Source organism: Oncorhynchus nerka, linkage group LG14, assembly GCF_034236695.1.
Source record: "Oncorhynchus nerka isolate Pitt River linkage group LG14, Oner_Uvic_2.0, whole genome shotgun sequence".
Lineage (NCBI taxonomy): Eukaryota > Metazoa > Chordata > Actinopteri > Salmoniformes > Salmonidae > Oncorhynchus > Oncorhynchus nerka.
Window position 1 is genome coordinate 13,050,142 of NC_088409.1, and position 15,687 is coordinate 13,065,828.

At 47.5% G+C, this 15,687-nt stretch overlaps 1 protein-coding gene across 1 annotated transcript in view; it reads left to right on the top strand.

Annotated features, from left to right (window-relative positions):
* pals2a (protein associated with LIN7 2, MAGUK p55 family member a) overlaps positions 1-15,687 on the top strand; it is a 52,588-nt gene that overhangs the window by 12,670 nt on the left and 24,231 nt on the right. Inside the window, exon 3 of the mRNA XM_065027438.1 lies at positions 5,039-5,157. Coding sequence (XP_064883510.1) covers positions 5,041-5,157 — 117 coding nt within the window. The 5' untranslated portion in view covers positions 5,039-5,040. The remainder of the gene's footprint in view (positions 1-5,038; positions 5,158-15,687) is intronic.

Here is a 15,687-nt window from a genome sequence, read left to right on the forward strand (position 1 = left end):
CAGCAGGCTATCTCCACTGGAGCACATCACCACCTCTCTGGTGTCCATCCACTTCACAAACAGCAGGCCATCTCCACTGGAGCACATCACCACCTCTCTGGTGTCCATCCACTTCACAAACAGCAGGCCATCTCCACTGGAGCACATCACCACCTCTCTGGTGTCCATCCACTTCACAAACAGCAGGCCATCTTCACGGATCCATCGCATGGTACCCCGCTCAGCCCTCATGTCATTTCCCTTGGTCTTTGGAAAGCCCACTCTGTTGGTCTGAATGGTGCCACAAGCCCACACCTCCAGCTTCCTCAGGTCTGCAAACAGGGTAGGGCTTGTGTAGAAGTTGTCCACAAAGAGTTTGTAGCCCTTCCCCAACAGTTGAAAATCCAATAACTCCACTACAGAGTCATAGCTCTGTAAAAAAGTCCTTTACCAGGTGCACACGTGTTCTTCCCCTCATAGACAAAAAAATTGCATGTGTATGCACACACAGAATCAGCCAAAACAAACAGCTTGTAACCCCACTTAGTTGGTTTGTATTGTTTTAGGCCAATTCTGGCCTTTGAGGCTGCCATCCTCTCATCTATGGACAAGTTCTGGGCGGGCTGAAAATGGATCTTGCAGGCTTCAACCATGCTGGGGTAGAGAGGTTTGACTTTGCAGAGCCTGTCAAACCTTGCGGTGCCTCTCCTCCTGTCATTCTCCTCATCAACCTCTGGGTCACTGATGTGAAGCGCCCGTGAGATATTTAAAAACCTTGTAGAGGACATGACAGTGGGGGGGGGGTGATAGAGTGGCTGTTTTCCATTAATCCTTTAGGGTTTTTAACTTCACCAGCCCCATGTAAATTACCAGTGAAAAGTAGCAGAAAAGGTCTGACATGGAAATGGGCTTCCATGCCTCTTTCTTTCCTGCTTGCTTCCTAGCCCCATACTTGTTAGTATTACACACCAGGGAATCAACAACTGCTGGGGTGAAAAACAATTGAAAAAGTTGCATGGGGCTGTAATTTGATGTCATGTCGAGCTGAGGTCCTGGTGGCCTTTTTGGTCTGAATATTGGAGGATGTGGCTCCACATCCTTCTCCAGCACAGAGTGCCATTGCCCCTCTACCTCTCTGCCAGCAGGTTCCTCACTTCCCTTCCTCCGCTTCTTTGTTCCTGTCTTCACACCTCTAGATGGCCGGGCGGGGGTAGGTGTGGAGCCGGAGACAGCAGGAGTCTGGCTGGATGAACCCGCTTCAGTGGGGGATGGGCACCGGGGCCTCCCAGTCAGAGTCGCTATCACTGTGAAAGAAAACATACAAATATTTTTCTGTCGTATGAGCCTTTTATCATCACATAAAATAAACAGATATGTATTGTGTAGAGCAGAGGGAACAGTCACTAAGGTGAAGTTCTGTTCCATTCAACTGATGCGGGCCTGCCTTCCCCCCAATGGGTATTTCATATGGTAATGTGGAGGAGTATCAGGCTCAGTGGCCATGTGGCACAGAGGCCATTTGACTCCATTCCATTTGAATAAAAAATGGAATATATATATTTATTTATTTTATTTATTTTAATTGGATTTATTTCACCTTTATTTAACCAGGTAGGCAAGTTGAGAACAAGTTCTCATTTACAATTGCGACCTGGCCAAGATAAAGCAAAGCAGTTCGACAGATACAACGACACAGAGTTAAAATGGAGTAAAACAAACATACAGTCAATAATACAGTATAAACAAGTCTATATACAACTTGAGCAAATGAGGTGAGAAGGGAGGTAAAGGCAAAAAAGGCCATGGTGGCAAAGTAAATACAATATAGCAAGTAAAACACTGGAATGGTAGTTTTGCAATGGAAGAATGTGCAAAGTAGAAATAAAAATAATGGGGTGCAAAGGAGCAAAATAAATTAATTAATTAAATACAGTTGGGAAAGAGGTAGTTGTTTGGGCTAAATTATAGGTGGGCTATGTACAGGTGCAGTAATCTGTGAGCTGCTCTGACAGTTGGTGCTTAAAGGGGTGTTTCATCAACATCCATCTTGAATTATACAAAGGGTGGGTCTAATCCTGAATGCTGGTTGGTTAAAACTGCATTCCACCTGGTGTCTATTCCATAAGTTACCACCGGCTAAATCTATGACTTTAAATTGAATCTGTTCTTTCTGACTACACAATCCACTGTTTCATCAGCCCAGCCAGGCAATTTATAAACTTGACCTCCACTATAAAAAGTATGTAGACATTATCTCGCGTTTCTTTTAGGCTAACATTTAGTTTACAACAGTGGGTATTTGTATAAACCTTGCTGTCTGTCTCTCCGACATTTGCAACATTTGAATATTGAAACAATGTAATATCCAGCTGTCCCATAGTAATGAAGGAGTCGGGGCGAGACAGGAGGCAGCTTTTCTCAGCCAGTCGAAATCACGAATCAGCTGGCATCATTGTTATGGTTTGTTCGTTCTAAATGTTCTATTGCCATACTGGCTGGCAACGTTCTTATCCCTTACTTGCTAGCTAGCCAACTACGGATAACTTACAATCAGGTCAGACAGCAAAGGAGCTGCAGTTGCATTTGTTTAAGCTGTTTTCTAGTGAAATTTATTTGGATACATCCAATGTGCTAATGAGGCGTGATTTCACCTGGCATAGAAAATGTGTTCTCTTGTCAGGACACTGTTGTTCAATAGGAGCTAGGCAACAGCACAGCTAACACAATCACATCAAACTGAAGCTGGAAAGACTGGAAACTAGCTGCTCTTTGTTTCGTTTGACATTTTTTCAATTGACACTTCTTTGTATGCCTGTATATACACTGCTCAAAAACATAAAGGGAACACTTAAACAACACAATGTAACTCTAAGTCAATCACACTTCTGTGGAATCAAACTGTCCACTTAGGAAGCAACACTGATTCACAATACATTTCACATGCTGTTGTGCAAATGGAATAGACAACGGGTGGAAATTATAGGCAATTAGCAAGACACCCCCAATAAAGGAGTGGTTCTGCAGGTGGGGACCACAGACCACTTCTCAGTTCCTATGCTTCCTGGCTGATGTTTTGGTCACTTTTGAATGCTGGCGGTGCTTTCACTCTAGTGGTAGCATGAGACGGAGTCTACAACCCACACAAGTGGCTCAGGTAGTGCAGCTCATCCAGGATGACACATCAATGCGAGCTGTGGCAAGAAGGTTTGCTGTGCCTGTCAGCGTAGTGTCCAGAGCATGGAGGCGCTACCAGGAGACAGGCCAGTACATCAGGAGATGTGGAGGAGGCCGTAGGAGGGCAACAACCCAGCAGCAGGACCGCTACCTCCGCCTTTGTGCAAGGAGGAGCAGGAGGAGCACTGCCAGAGCCCTGCATAATGACCTCCAGCAGGCCACAAATGTGCATGTGTCTGCTCAAACGGTCAGAAACAGACTCCATGAGGGTGGTATGAGGGCCCGACATCCACAGGTGGGGGTTGTGCTTACAGCCCAACACAGTGCAGGATGCTTTTCATTTGCCAGAGAACACCAAGATTGACAAATTCGCCACTGGCACCCTGTGCTCTTCACAGATGAAAGCAGGTTCACACTGAGCACATGTGACAGAGTCTGGAGACGCCGTGGAGAACATTCTGCTGCCTGCAACATCCTCCAGCATGACCGGTTTGGCGGTGGGTCAGTCATGGTGTGGAATGGCATTTCTTTGGGGGGCCGCACAGCCCTCCATGTGCTCGTCAGAGGTAGCCTGACTGCCATTAGGTACCGAGATGAGATCCTCAGACCCCTTGTGAGACCATATGCTGGTGCGGTTGGCCCTGGGTTCCTCCTAATGCAAGACGATGCTAGACCTCATGTGGCTGGAGTGTGTCAGCAGTTCCTGCAAGAGGAAGGCATTGATGCTATGGACTGGCCCGCCCGTTCCCAAAACCTGAATCCAATTGAGCACATCTGGGACATCATGTCTCGCTCCATCCACCAACGCCACGTTGCACCACAGACTGTCCAGGAGTTGGCGGATGCTTTAGTCCAGGTCTGGGAGGAGATCCCTCAGGAGACCATCCGCCACCTCATCAGGAGCATGCCCAGGCATTGTAGGGAGGTCATACAGGCACGTGGAGGCCACACACACACTACTGAGCCCCATTTTGACTTGTTTTAAGGACATTACATCAAAGTTGGATCAGCCTGTAGTGTGGTTTTCCACTTCAATTTTGAGTGTGACTCCAAATCCAGACCTCCATGGGTTGATACATTTGATTTCCATTGATAATTTTTGTGTGATTTTGTTGTCAGCACATTCAACTATGTAAAGGGAAAAAAGTATTTAATAAGAATATTTCATTCATTCAGATCTAGGATGTGTTATTTTAGTGTTCCCTTTGTTTTTTTGAGCAGTGTATATATGTATGTAAAAATGATCCCAGCTGATTCATGATTTCAACTGGCTGAGAAATGCTGCCTGCCTCCCTGTTTGTCTTGTCCTGACTCGTTTATTACTATGGGACAGCTGGAGATCGAATTTGAATATTGAAAACAGTTAGCAAATGTCAGAGAGACAGACAGAAAGGTTTATACAAATCTCCGCTGTTGAAAACTAAATGTTAGTCTCAAAGAAATGGTAGATAATGTCTAGATGCTTTTTATAGTGGAGATCAAGTTTATAAATGACCTGTCAGGGTAGATGAGACAGTGGATTCAGCAGTCAGATGGAACAGAGTAAATAGACATTTTAACTTCATAAATTTAGCCGCTGGTAACTTATAGACACAGGCTGGAATGTGTTTCAGGATCAGACCGACTCGTTGTATAAAACTAGACATGACCGCCTGGTCTTCCTGATATCTACTAAGGTGTGAGACAGGCCGTTTATACAAGTACCTGTACATACAGTGCATTGGGAAAGTATTCAGACCCCTTGACCCTTTTCACGTCTCTGCCATATACACAGGCTGACATTATGTGGCCTTCTGATTGCAAGTCTGCATAGAACTATTGATTTTGTGGATATACAAATAGTATTTCTTTTTCTTTTTTAAAACATTTTGTGTTTGTCCTCCAGCCATGCAGCAGGTGCTGGATAACCTGAGAGACCTGCCTCCCACCACGGGGGCCAAAGACATCGACCTCCTCTTCCTCAAGGGAATCATAGAGAGCCCCATAGTCCGCTCCCTCGCCAAGGTAACATACACACTCCATCATATCATCAGTTAAGAGAGAAGAGAAGGAGGGGAGAGGAAGAGGCACTCAGTGCCACTATATAAATGTCTCCTCCATCTTGTCAGAACGGACTGTGCCAATAACGGCCATGACTCAAACAACAGCAGTCTGGAACGTTTTGGCCACAAGTGTTTGAATGTATGGTATGGCCAATTAGCCAGTCAGTCTGCCAGTACACGGCGCAACTGGCCAGCAATTTGAGTTGTTTATTGGTTGCTTGGGGAAACACCCCCCTGCAACCAATAAGCATCTCATCTGCAACTTGGTTGAATCCAGTTCAAACTTTGTGCAACTCGTTGCAAGCAACAGCCAATCAAAACAAACACTTTTGTCACATGATCCATTTGAAGGTTCGGAATTCCGACCCAATTGTCATGTCAACACAGCTGTTTGTGCTGCGCAGAACAACCCGCAATCAGGGTTGACAGAACAGAGACTAACACAACAGGAATTGTATACAAGTTATTTGTACATGGTTTAGCAGTCAATAAATGTAATTTCGAAGAGAAGCCACACCTCTCCTTGACCAGTTTCAACTGAAATTGTCCACCATGAACTGTGCTAGCTTGGTTAGCTCGTTGTTAACTAACTAGGTGTTGGTGTTTGCCGTGTCATTTTGACTAGCTAGCTGTGTTGGTGTTTGCAATGTCCTTTAGGCTAACTAGCTAAATTGTACAGACTACAATAACCAAACCGTTGGGTGAACACATTAGTGAATCCACAACGTAATGCAGCAGATGACATGGGTTGAGTTTAGAATTCTCAAACCATCCGCTTCAATTTGATTGGCTGTTGCGTGCAATTTTAATCACATTTGAGTTGCTTCATTTAACCGCAGAGTTGCTTGAGATTACGTCACTTGCAACTGCAACTAGAATTCCGTTAAAGTGGCTTTGTGTAAGTAACCCCAGTCTGGGTGGTTACTGCCGGGTGCATGGGGTTAACAGCTGCACATCTATGTTTAACACTGCAGTGAAATGTAATCTACAACGTGTTTCAGAGGGCCAGCCATGTCACAGAGTCTGTAGAGGCCAGGGGCCTAATTTATAAACCGCAGTGGTCTTAAAGTACTTAAGTAAAAATACTTTACAATTTAAGCAGTTTTTGGGGGGTATCTGTACTTTACTTTAAAACCTGTTTCTGCATCTGGGCTGTATGGGTGAGAGGGAGTGTGGACAGTACACTGTACTGTGTCCCTTGGTTGTATTTGATTCAATTTTTTTCCCTTTTGAAGTGGTGTAAAGTACTTTTAAAGTATTTTTGGGGGTGAATCTGTACTATAGTAATCATATTTTTGACTCATTTTACTTCATTACATTCCTAAAATGTTTTGAATGCTTAGCAGGACAGGAAAATGGTCTAATTGACATACTTATCAAGAGAACATTCCTGGTCATCCCTACTACCTCTGATCTGGAGGACTCACTAAACAGAGAACATCCCTGGTCATCCCTACTGCCTCTGATCTGGCAGACTCACTAAACAGAGAACATCCCTGGTCATCCCTACTGCCTCTGATCTGGCAGACTCACTAAACAGAGAACATCCCTGGTCATCCCTACTGCCTCTGATCTGGCAGACTCACTAAACAGAGAACATCCCTGGTCATCCCTACTGCCTCTGATCTGGCAGACTCACTAAACAGAGAACATCCCTGGTCATCCCTACTGCCTCTGATCTGGAGAACTCACTAAACAGAGAACATTCCTGGTCATCCCTACTGCCTCTGATCTGGAGGACTCACTAAACAGAGAACATCCCTGGTTATCCCTACTGCCTCTGATCTGGCGAACTCACTAAACAGAGAACATTCCTGGTCATCCCTACTGCCTCTGATCTGGGGGACTCACTAAACAGAGAACATTCCTGGTCATCCCTACTGCCTCTGATCTGGAGAACTCACTAAACAGAGAACATTCCTGGTCATCCCTACTGCCTCTGATCTGGCGAACTCACTAAACAGAGAACATTCCTGGTCATCCCTACTGCCTCTGATCTGGGGGACTCACTAAACAGAGAACATTCCTGGTCATCCCTACTGCCTCTGATCTGGAGAACTCACTAAACAGAGAACATTCCTGGTCATCCCTACTGCCTCTGATCTGGAGGACTCACTAAACAGAGAACATTCCTGGTCATCCCTACTGCCTCTGATCTGGAGAACTCACTAAACAGAGAACATTCCTGGTCATCCCTACTGCCTCTGATCTGGCAGACTCACTAAACAGAGAACATTCCTGGTCATCCCTACTGCCTCTGATCTGGCAGACTCACTAAACAGAGAACATTCCTGGTCATCCCTACTGCCTCTGATCTGGCAGACTCACTAAACAGAGAACATTCCTGGTCATCCCTACTGCCTCTGATCTGTCAGACTCACTAAACAGAGAACATTCCTGGTCATCCCTACTGCCTCTGATCTGGAGGACTCACTAAACAGAGAACATTCCTGGTCATCCCTACTGCCTCTGATCTGGAGGACTCACTAAACAGAGAACATTCCTGGTCATCCCTACTGCCTCTGATCTGTCAGACTCACTAAACAGAGAACATTCCTGGTCATCCCTACTGCCTCTGATCTGGAGGACTCACTAAACAGAGAACATTCCTGGTCATCCCTACTGCCTCTGATCTGGCAGACTCACTAAACAGAGAACATCCCTGGTCATCCCTACTGCCTCTGATCTGACACACTCACTAAACAGAGAACATTCCTGGTCATCCCTACTGCCTCTGATCTGGAGGACTCACTAAACAGAGAACATTCCTGGTCATCCCTACTGCCTCTGATCTGGAGGACTCACTAAACAGAGAACATTCCTGGTCATCCCTACTGCCTCTGATCTGGAGGACTCACTAAACAGAGAACATTCCTGGTCATCCCTACTGCCTCTGATCTGGAGGACTCACTAAACAGAGAACATTCCTGGTCATCCCTACTGCCTCTGATCTGGAGGACTCACTAAACAGAGAACATTCCTGGTCATCCCTACTGCCTCTGATCTGGAGGACTCACTAAACAGAGAACATTCCTGGTCATCCCTACTGCCTCTGATCTGGAGGACTCACTAAACAGAGAACATTCCTGGTCATCCCTACTGCCTCTGATCTGGAGGACTCACTAAACAGAGAACATTCCTGGTCATCCCTACTGCCTCTGATCTGGAGGACTCACTAAACAGAGAACATTCCTGGTCATCCCTACTGCCTCTGATCTGGAGGACTCACTAAACAGAGAACATTCCTGGTCATCCCTACTACCTCTGATCTGGAGGACTCACTAAACAGAGAACATTCCTGGTCATCCCTACTGCCTCTGATCTGGAGGACTCACTAAACAGAGAACATTCCTGGTCATCCCTACTGCCTCTGATCTGGAGGACTCACTAAACAGAGAACATCCCTGGTCATCCCTACTGCCTCTGATCTGGAGGACTCACTAAACAGAGAACATTCCTGGTCATCCCTACTGCCTCTGATCTGGGGGACTCACTAAACAGAGAACATTCCTGGTCATCCCTACTGCCTCTGATCTGGAGGACTCACTAAACAGAGAACATTCCTGGTCATCCATACTGCCTCTGATCTGGAGGACTCACTAAACAGAGAACATCCCTGGTCATCCCTACTGCCTCTGATCTGGAGGACTCACTAAACAGAGAACATTCCTGGTCATCCCTACTGCCTCTGATCTGGCAGACTCACTAAACAGAGAACATTCCTGGTCATCCCTACTGCCTCTGATCTGGGGGACTCACTAAACAGAGAACATCCCTGGTCATCCCTACTGCCTCTGATCTGGAGGACTCACTAAACAGAGAACATTCCTGGTCATCCCTACTGCCTCTGATCTGGAGGACTCACTAAACAGAGAACATCCCTGGTCATCCCTACTGCCTCTGATCTGGAGGACTCACTAAACAGAGAACATCCCTGGTCATCCCTACTTCCTCTGATCTGGAGGACTCACTAAACAGAGAACATTCCTGGTCATCCCTACTGCCTCTGATCTGGAGGACTCACTAAACAGAGAACATCCCTGGTCATCCCTACTGCCTCTGATCTGGAGGACTCACTAAACAGAGAACATTCCTGGTCATCCCTACTGCCTCTGATCTGGCAGACTCACTAAACAGAGAACATTCCTGGTCATCCCTACTGACTCTGATCTGGAGGACTCACTAAACAGAGAACATCCCTGGTCATCCTACTGCCTCTGATCTGGAGGACTCACTAAACAGAGAACATCCCTGGTCATCCTACTGCCTCTGATCTGGAGGACTCACTAAACAGAGAACATCCCTGGTCATCCCTACTGCCTCTGATCTGGAGAACTCACTAAACAGAGAACATCCCTGGTCATCCCTACTGCCTCTGATCTGGAGGACTCACTAAACAGAGAACATCCCTGGTCATCCCTACTGCCTCTGATCTGGAGGACTCACTAAACAGAGAACATCCCTGGTCATCCCTACTGCCTCTGATCTGGAGGACTCACTAAACAGAGAACATCCCTGGTCATCCCTACTGCCTCTGATCTGGAGGACTCACTAAACAGAGAACATTCCTGGTCATCCCTACTGCCTCTGATCTGGCAGACTCACTAAACAGAGAACATTCCTGGTCATCCCTACTGACTCTGATCTGGAGGACTCACTAAACAGAGAACATCCCTGGTCATCCTACTGCCTCTGATCTGGAGGACTCACTAAACAGAGAACATTCCTGGTCATCCCTACTGACTCTGATCTGGAGGACTCACTAAACAGAGAACATCCCTGGTCATCCTACTGCCTCTGATCTGGAGGACTCACTAAACAGAGAACATCCCTGGTCATCCCTACTGCCTCTGATCTGGAGAACTCACTAAACAGAGAACATCCCTGGTCATCCCTACTGCCTCTGATCTGGAGGACTCACTAAACAGAGAACATCCCTGGTCATCCCTACTGCCTCTGATCTGGAGGACTCACTAAACAGAGAACATCCCTGGTCATCCCTACTGCCTCTGATCTGGAGGACTCACTAAACAGAGAACATCCCTGGTCATCCCTACTGCCTCTGATCTGGAGGACTCACTAAACAGAGAACATCCCTGGTCATCCCTACTGCCTCTGATCTGGAGGACTCACTAAACAGAGAACATCCCTGGTCATCCCTACTGCCTCTGATCTGGAGGACTCACTAAACAGAGAACATCCCTGGTCATCCCTACTGCCTCTGATCTGGAGGACTCACTAAACAGAGAACATCCCTGGTCATCCCTACTGCCTCTGATCTGGAGGACTCACTAAACAGAGAACATCCCTGGTCATCCCTACTGCCTCTGATCTGGAGGACTCACTAAACAGAGGACATCCCTGGTCATCCTACTGCCTCTGATCTGGGGGACTCACTAAACAGAGAACATTCCTGGTCATCCCTACTGCCTCTGATCTGGAGGACTCACTAAACAGAGAACATCCCTGGTCATCCCTACTGCCTCTGATCTGGAGGACTCACTAAACAGAGAACATCCCTGGTCATCCCTACTGCCTCTGATCTGGAGAACTCACTAAACAGAGAACATCCCTGGTCATCCCTACTGCCTCTGATCTGGAGGACTCACTAAACAGAGAACATCCCTGGTTATCCCTACTGCCTCTGATCTGGCGAACTCACTAAACAGAGAACATTCCTGGTCATCCCTACTGCCTCTGATCTGGAGAACTCACTAAACAGAGAACATTCCTGGTCATCCCTACTGCCTCTGATCTGGAGGATTCACTAAACAGAGAACATTCCTGGTCATCCCTACTGCCTCTGATCTGGAGAACTCACTAAACAGAGAACATTCCTGGTCATCCCTACTGCCTCTGATCTGGCAGACTCACTAAACAGAGAACATTCCTGGTCATCCCTACTGCCTCTGATCTGGCAGACTCACTAAACAGAGAACATTCCTGGTCATCCCTACTGCCTCTGATCTGGCAGACTCACTAAACAGAGAACATTCCTGGTCATCCCTACTGCCTCTGATCTGTCAGACTCACTAAACAGAGAACATTCCTGGTCATCCCTACTGCCTCTGATCTGGAGGACTCACTAAACAGAGAACATTCCTGGTCATCCCTACTGCCTCTGATCTGGCAGACTCACTAAACAGAGAACATTCCTGGTCATCCCTACTGCCTCTGATCTGGAGGACTCACTAAACAGAGAACATCCCTGGTCATCCCTACTGCCTCTGATCTGGGGGACTCACTAAACAGAGAACATTCCTGGTCATCCCTACTGCCTCTGATCTGGAGGACTCACTAAACAGAGAACATCCCTGGTCATCCCTACTGCCTCTGATCTGGCAGACTCACTAAACAGAGAACATTCCTGGTCATCCCTACTGCCTCTGATCTGGCAGACTCACTAAACAGAGAACATCCCTGGTCATCCCTACTGCCTCTGATCTGGAGGACTCACTAAACAGAGAACATCCCTGGTCATCCCTACTGCCTCTGATCTGGCAGACTCACTAAACAGAGAACATCCCTGGTCATCCCTACTGCCTCTGATCTGGCAGACTCACTAAACAGAGAACATTCCTGGTCATCCCTACTGCCTCTGATCTGGAGGACTCACTAAACAGAGAACATTCCTGGTCATCCCTACTGACTCTGATCTGGAGGACTCACTAAACAGAGAACATCCCTGGTCATCCCTACTGCCTCTGATCTGGAGGACTCACTAAACAGAGAACATTCCTGGTCATCCCTACTGCCTCTGATCTGGAGGACTCACTAAACAGAGAACATTCCTGGTCATCCCTACTGCCTCTGATCTGGAGGACTCACTAAACAGAGAACATTCCTGGTCATCCCTACTGCCTCTGATCTGGAGGACTCACTAAACAGAGAACATTCCTGGTCATCCCTACTGCCTCTGATCTGGAGGACTCACTAAACAGAGAACATTCCTGGTCATCCCTACTGCCTCTGATCTGGCACACTCACTAAACAGAGAACATTCCTGGTCATCCCTACTGCCTCTGATCTGGAGGACTCACTAAACAGAGAACATTCCTGGTCATCCCTACTGCCTCTGATCTGGAGGACTCACTAAACAGAGAACATTCCTGGTCATCCCTACTGCCTCTGATCTGGAGGACTCACTAAACAGAGAACATTCCTGGTCATCCCTACTGCCTCTGATCTGGAGGACTCACTAAACAGAGAACATTCCTGGTCATCCCTACTGCCTCTGATCTGGAGGACTCACTAAACAGAGAACATTCCTGGTCATCCCTACTGCCTCTGATCTGGAGGACTCACTAAACAGAGAACATTCCTGGTCATCCCTACTGCCTCTGATCTGGAGGACTCACTAAACAGAGAACATTCCTGGTCATCCCTACTGCCTCTGATCTGGAGGACTCACTAAACAGAGAACATTCCTGGTCATCCCTACTGCCTCTGATCTGGAGGACTCACTAAACAGAGAACATTCCTGGTCATCCCTACTGCCTCTGATCTGGAGGACTCACTAAACAGAGAACATCCCTGGTCATCCCTACTGCCTCTGATCTGGAGGACTCACTAAACAGAGAACATTCCTGGTCATCCCTACTGCCTCTGATCTGGAGGACTCACTAAACAGAGAACATTCCTGGTCATCCCTACTGCCTCTGATCTGGAGGACTCACTAAACAGAGAACATTCCTGGTCATCCCTACTGCCTCTGATCTGGAGGACTCACTAAACAGAGAACATTCCTGGTCATCCCTACTGCCTCTGATCTGGAGGACTCACTAAACAGAGAACATTCCTGGTCATCCCTACTGCCTCTGATCTGGAGGACTCACTAAACAGAGAACATTCCTGGTCATCCCTACTGCCTCTGATCTGGAGGACTCACTAAACAGAGAACATCCCTGGTCATCCCTACTGCCTCTGATCTGGAGGACTCACTAAACAGAGAACATTCCTGGTCATCCCTACTGCCTCTGATCTGGAGGACTCACTAAACAGAGAACATCCCTGGTCATCCCTACTGCCTCTGATCTGGAGGACTCACTAAACAGAGAACATCCCTGGTCATCCCTACTTCCTCTGATCTGGAGGACTCACTAAACAGAGAACATTCCTGGTCATCCCTACTGCCTCTGATCTGGAGGACTCACTAAACAGAGAACATCCCTGGTCATCCCTACTGCCTCTGATCTGGAGGACTCACTAAACAGAGAACATTCCTGGTCATCCCTACTGCCTCTGATCTGGCAGACTCACTAAACAGAGAACATTCCTGGTCATCCCTACTGACTCTGATCTGGAGGACTCACTAAACAGAGAACATCCCTGGTCATCCTACTGCCTCTGATCTGGAGGACTCACTAAACAGAGAACATTCCTGGTCATCCCTACTGACTCTGATCTGGAGGACTCACTAAACAGAGAACATCCCTGGTCATCCTACTGCCTCTGATCTGGAGGACTCACTAAACAGAGAACATCCCTGGTCATCCCTACTGCCTCTGATCTGGAGAACTCACTAAACAGAGAACATCCCTGGTCATCCCTACTGCCTCTGATCTGGAGGACTCACTAAACAGAGAACATCCCTGGTCATCCCTACTGCCTCTGATCTGGAGGACTCACTAAACAGAGAACATCCCTGGTCATCCCTACTGCCTCTGATCTGGAGGACTCACTAAACAGAGAACATTCCTGGTCATCCCTACTGCCTCTGATCTGGCAGACTCACTAAACAGAGAACATTCCTGGTCATCCCTACTGACTCTGATCTGGAGGACTCACTAAACAGAGAACATCCCTGGTCATCCTACTGCCTCTGATCTGGAGGACTCACTAAACAGAGAACATTCCTGGTCATCCCTACTGCCTCTGATCTGGAGGACTCACTAAACAGAGAACATTCCTGGTCATCCTACTGCCTCTGATCTGGCGGACTCACTAAACAGAGAACATCCCTGGTCATCCCTACTGCCTCTGATCTGGAGGACTCACTAAACAGAGAACATTCCTGGTCATCCCTACTGCCTCTGATCTGGAGGACTCACTAAACAGAGAACATCCCTGGTCATCCCTACTGCCTCTTGATCTGGAGGACTCACTAAACAGAGAACATCCCTGGTCATCCCTACTGCCTCTGATCTGGAGGACTCACTAAACAGAGAACATCCCTGGTCATCCCTACTGCCTCTGATCTGGAGGACTCACTAAACAGAGAACATCCCTGGTCATCCCTACTGCCTCTGATCTGGAGGACTCACTAAACAGAGAACATTCCTGGTCATCCCTACTGCCTCTGATCTGGAGGACTCACTAAACAGAGAACATTCCTGGTCATCCCTACTGCCTCTGATCTGGAGGACTCACTAAACAGAGAACATCCCTGGTCATCCCTACTGCCTCTGATCTGGAGGACTCACTAAACAGAGAACATTCCTGGTCATCCCTACTGCCTCTGATCTGGAGGACTCACTAAACAGAGAACATCCCTGGTCATCCCTACTGCCTCTGATCTGGAGGACTCACTAAACAGAGAACATCCCTGGTCATCCCTACTGCCTCTGATCTGGAGGACTCACTAAACAGAGAACATCCTGGTCATCCCTACTGCCTCTGATCTGGAGGACTCACTAAACAGAGAACATCCCTGGTCATCCCTACATCTGGAGGACTCACTAAACAGAGAACATCCTGGTCATCCCTACTGCCTCTGATCTGGAGGACTCACTAAACAGAGAACATCCCTGGTCATCCCTACTGACTCTGATCTGGAGGACTCACTAAACAGAGAACATCCCTGGTCATCCTACTGCCTCTGATCTGGAGGACTCACTAAACAGAGAACATTCCTGGTCATCCCTACTGACTCTGATCTGGAGGACTCACTAAACAGAGAACATCCTGGTCATCCTACTGCCTCTGATCTGGAGGACTCACTAAACAGAGAACATCCCTGGTCATCCCTACTGCCTCTGATCTGGAGGACTCACTAAACAGAGAACATCCCTGGTCATCCCTACTGCCTCTGATCTGGAGGACTCACTAAACAGAGAACATCCTGGTCATCCCTACTGCCTCTGATCTGGAGGACTCACTAAACAGAGAACATCCCTGGTCATCCCTACTGCCTCTGATCTGGAGGACTCACTAAACAGAGAACATTCCTGGTCATCCCTACTGCCTCTGATCTGGCAGACTCACTAAACAGAGAACATCCCTGGTCATCCCTACTGACTCTGATCTGGAGGACTCACTAAACAGAGAACATCCCTGGTCATCCTACTGCCTCTGATCTGGAGGACTCACTAAACAGAGAACATTCCTGGTCATCCCTACTGACTCTGATCTGGAGGACTCACTAAACAGAGAACATCCCTGGTCATCCCTACTGCCTCTGATCTGGAGGACTCACTAAACAGAGAACATCCCTGGTCATCCCTACTGCCTCTGATCTGGAGGACTCACTAAACAGAGAACATCCCTGGTCATC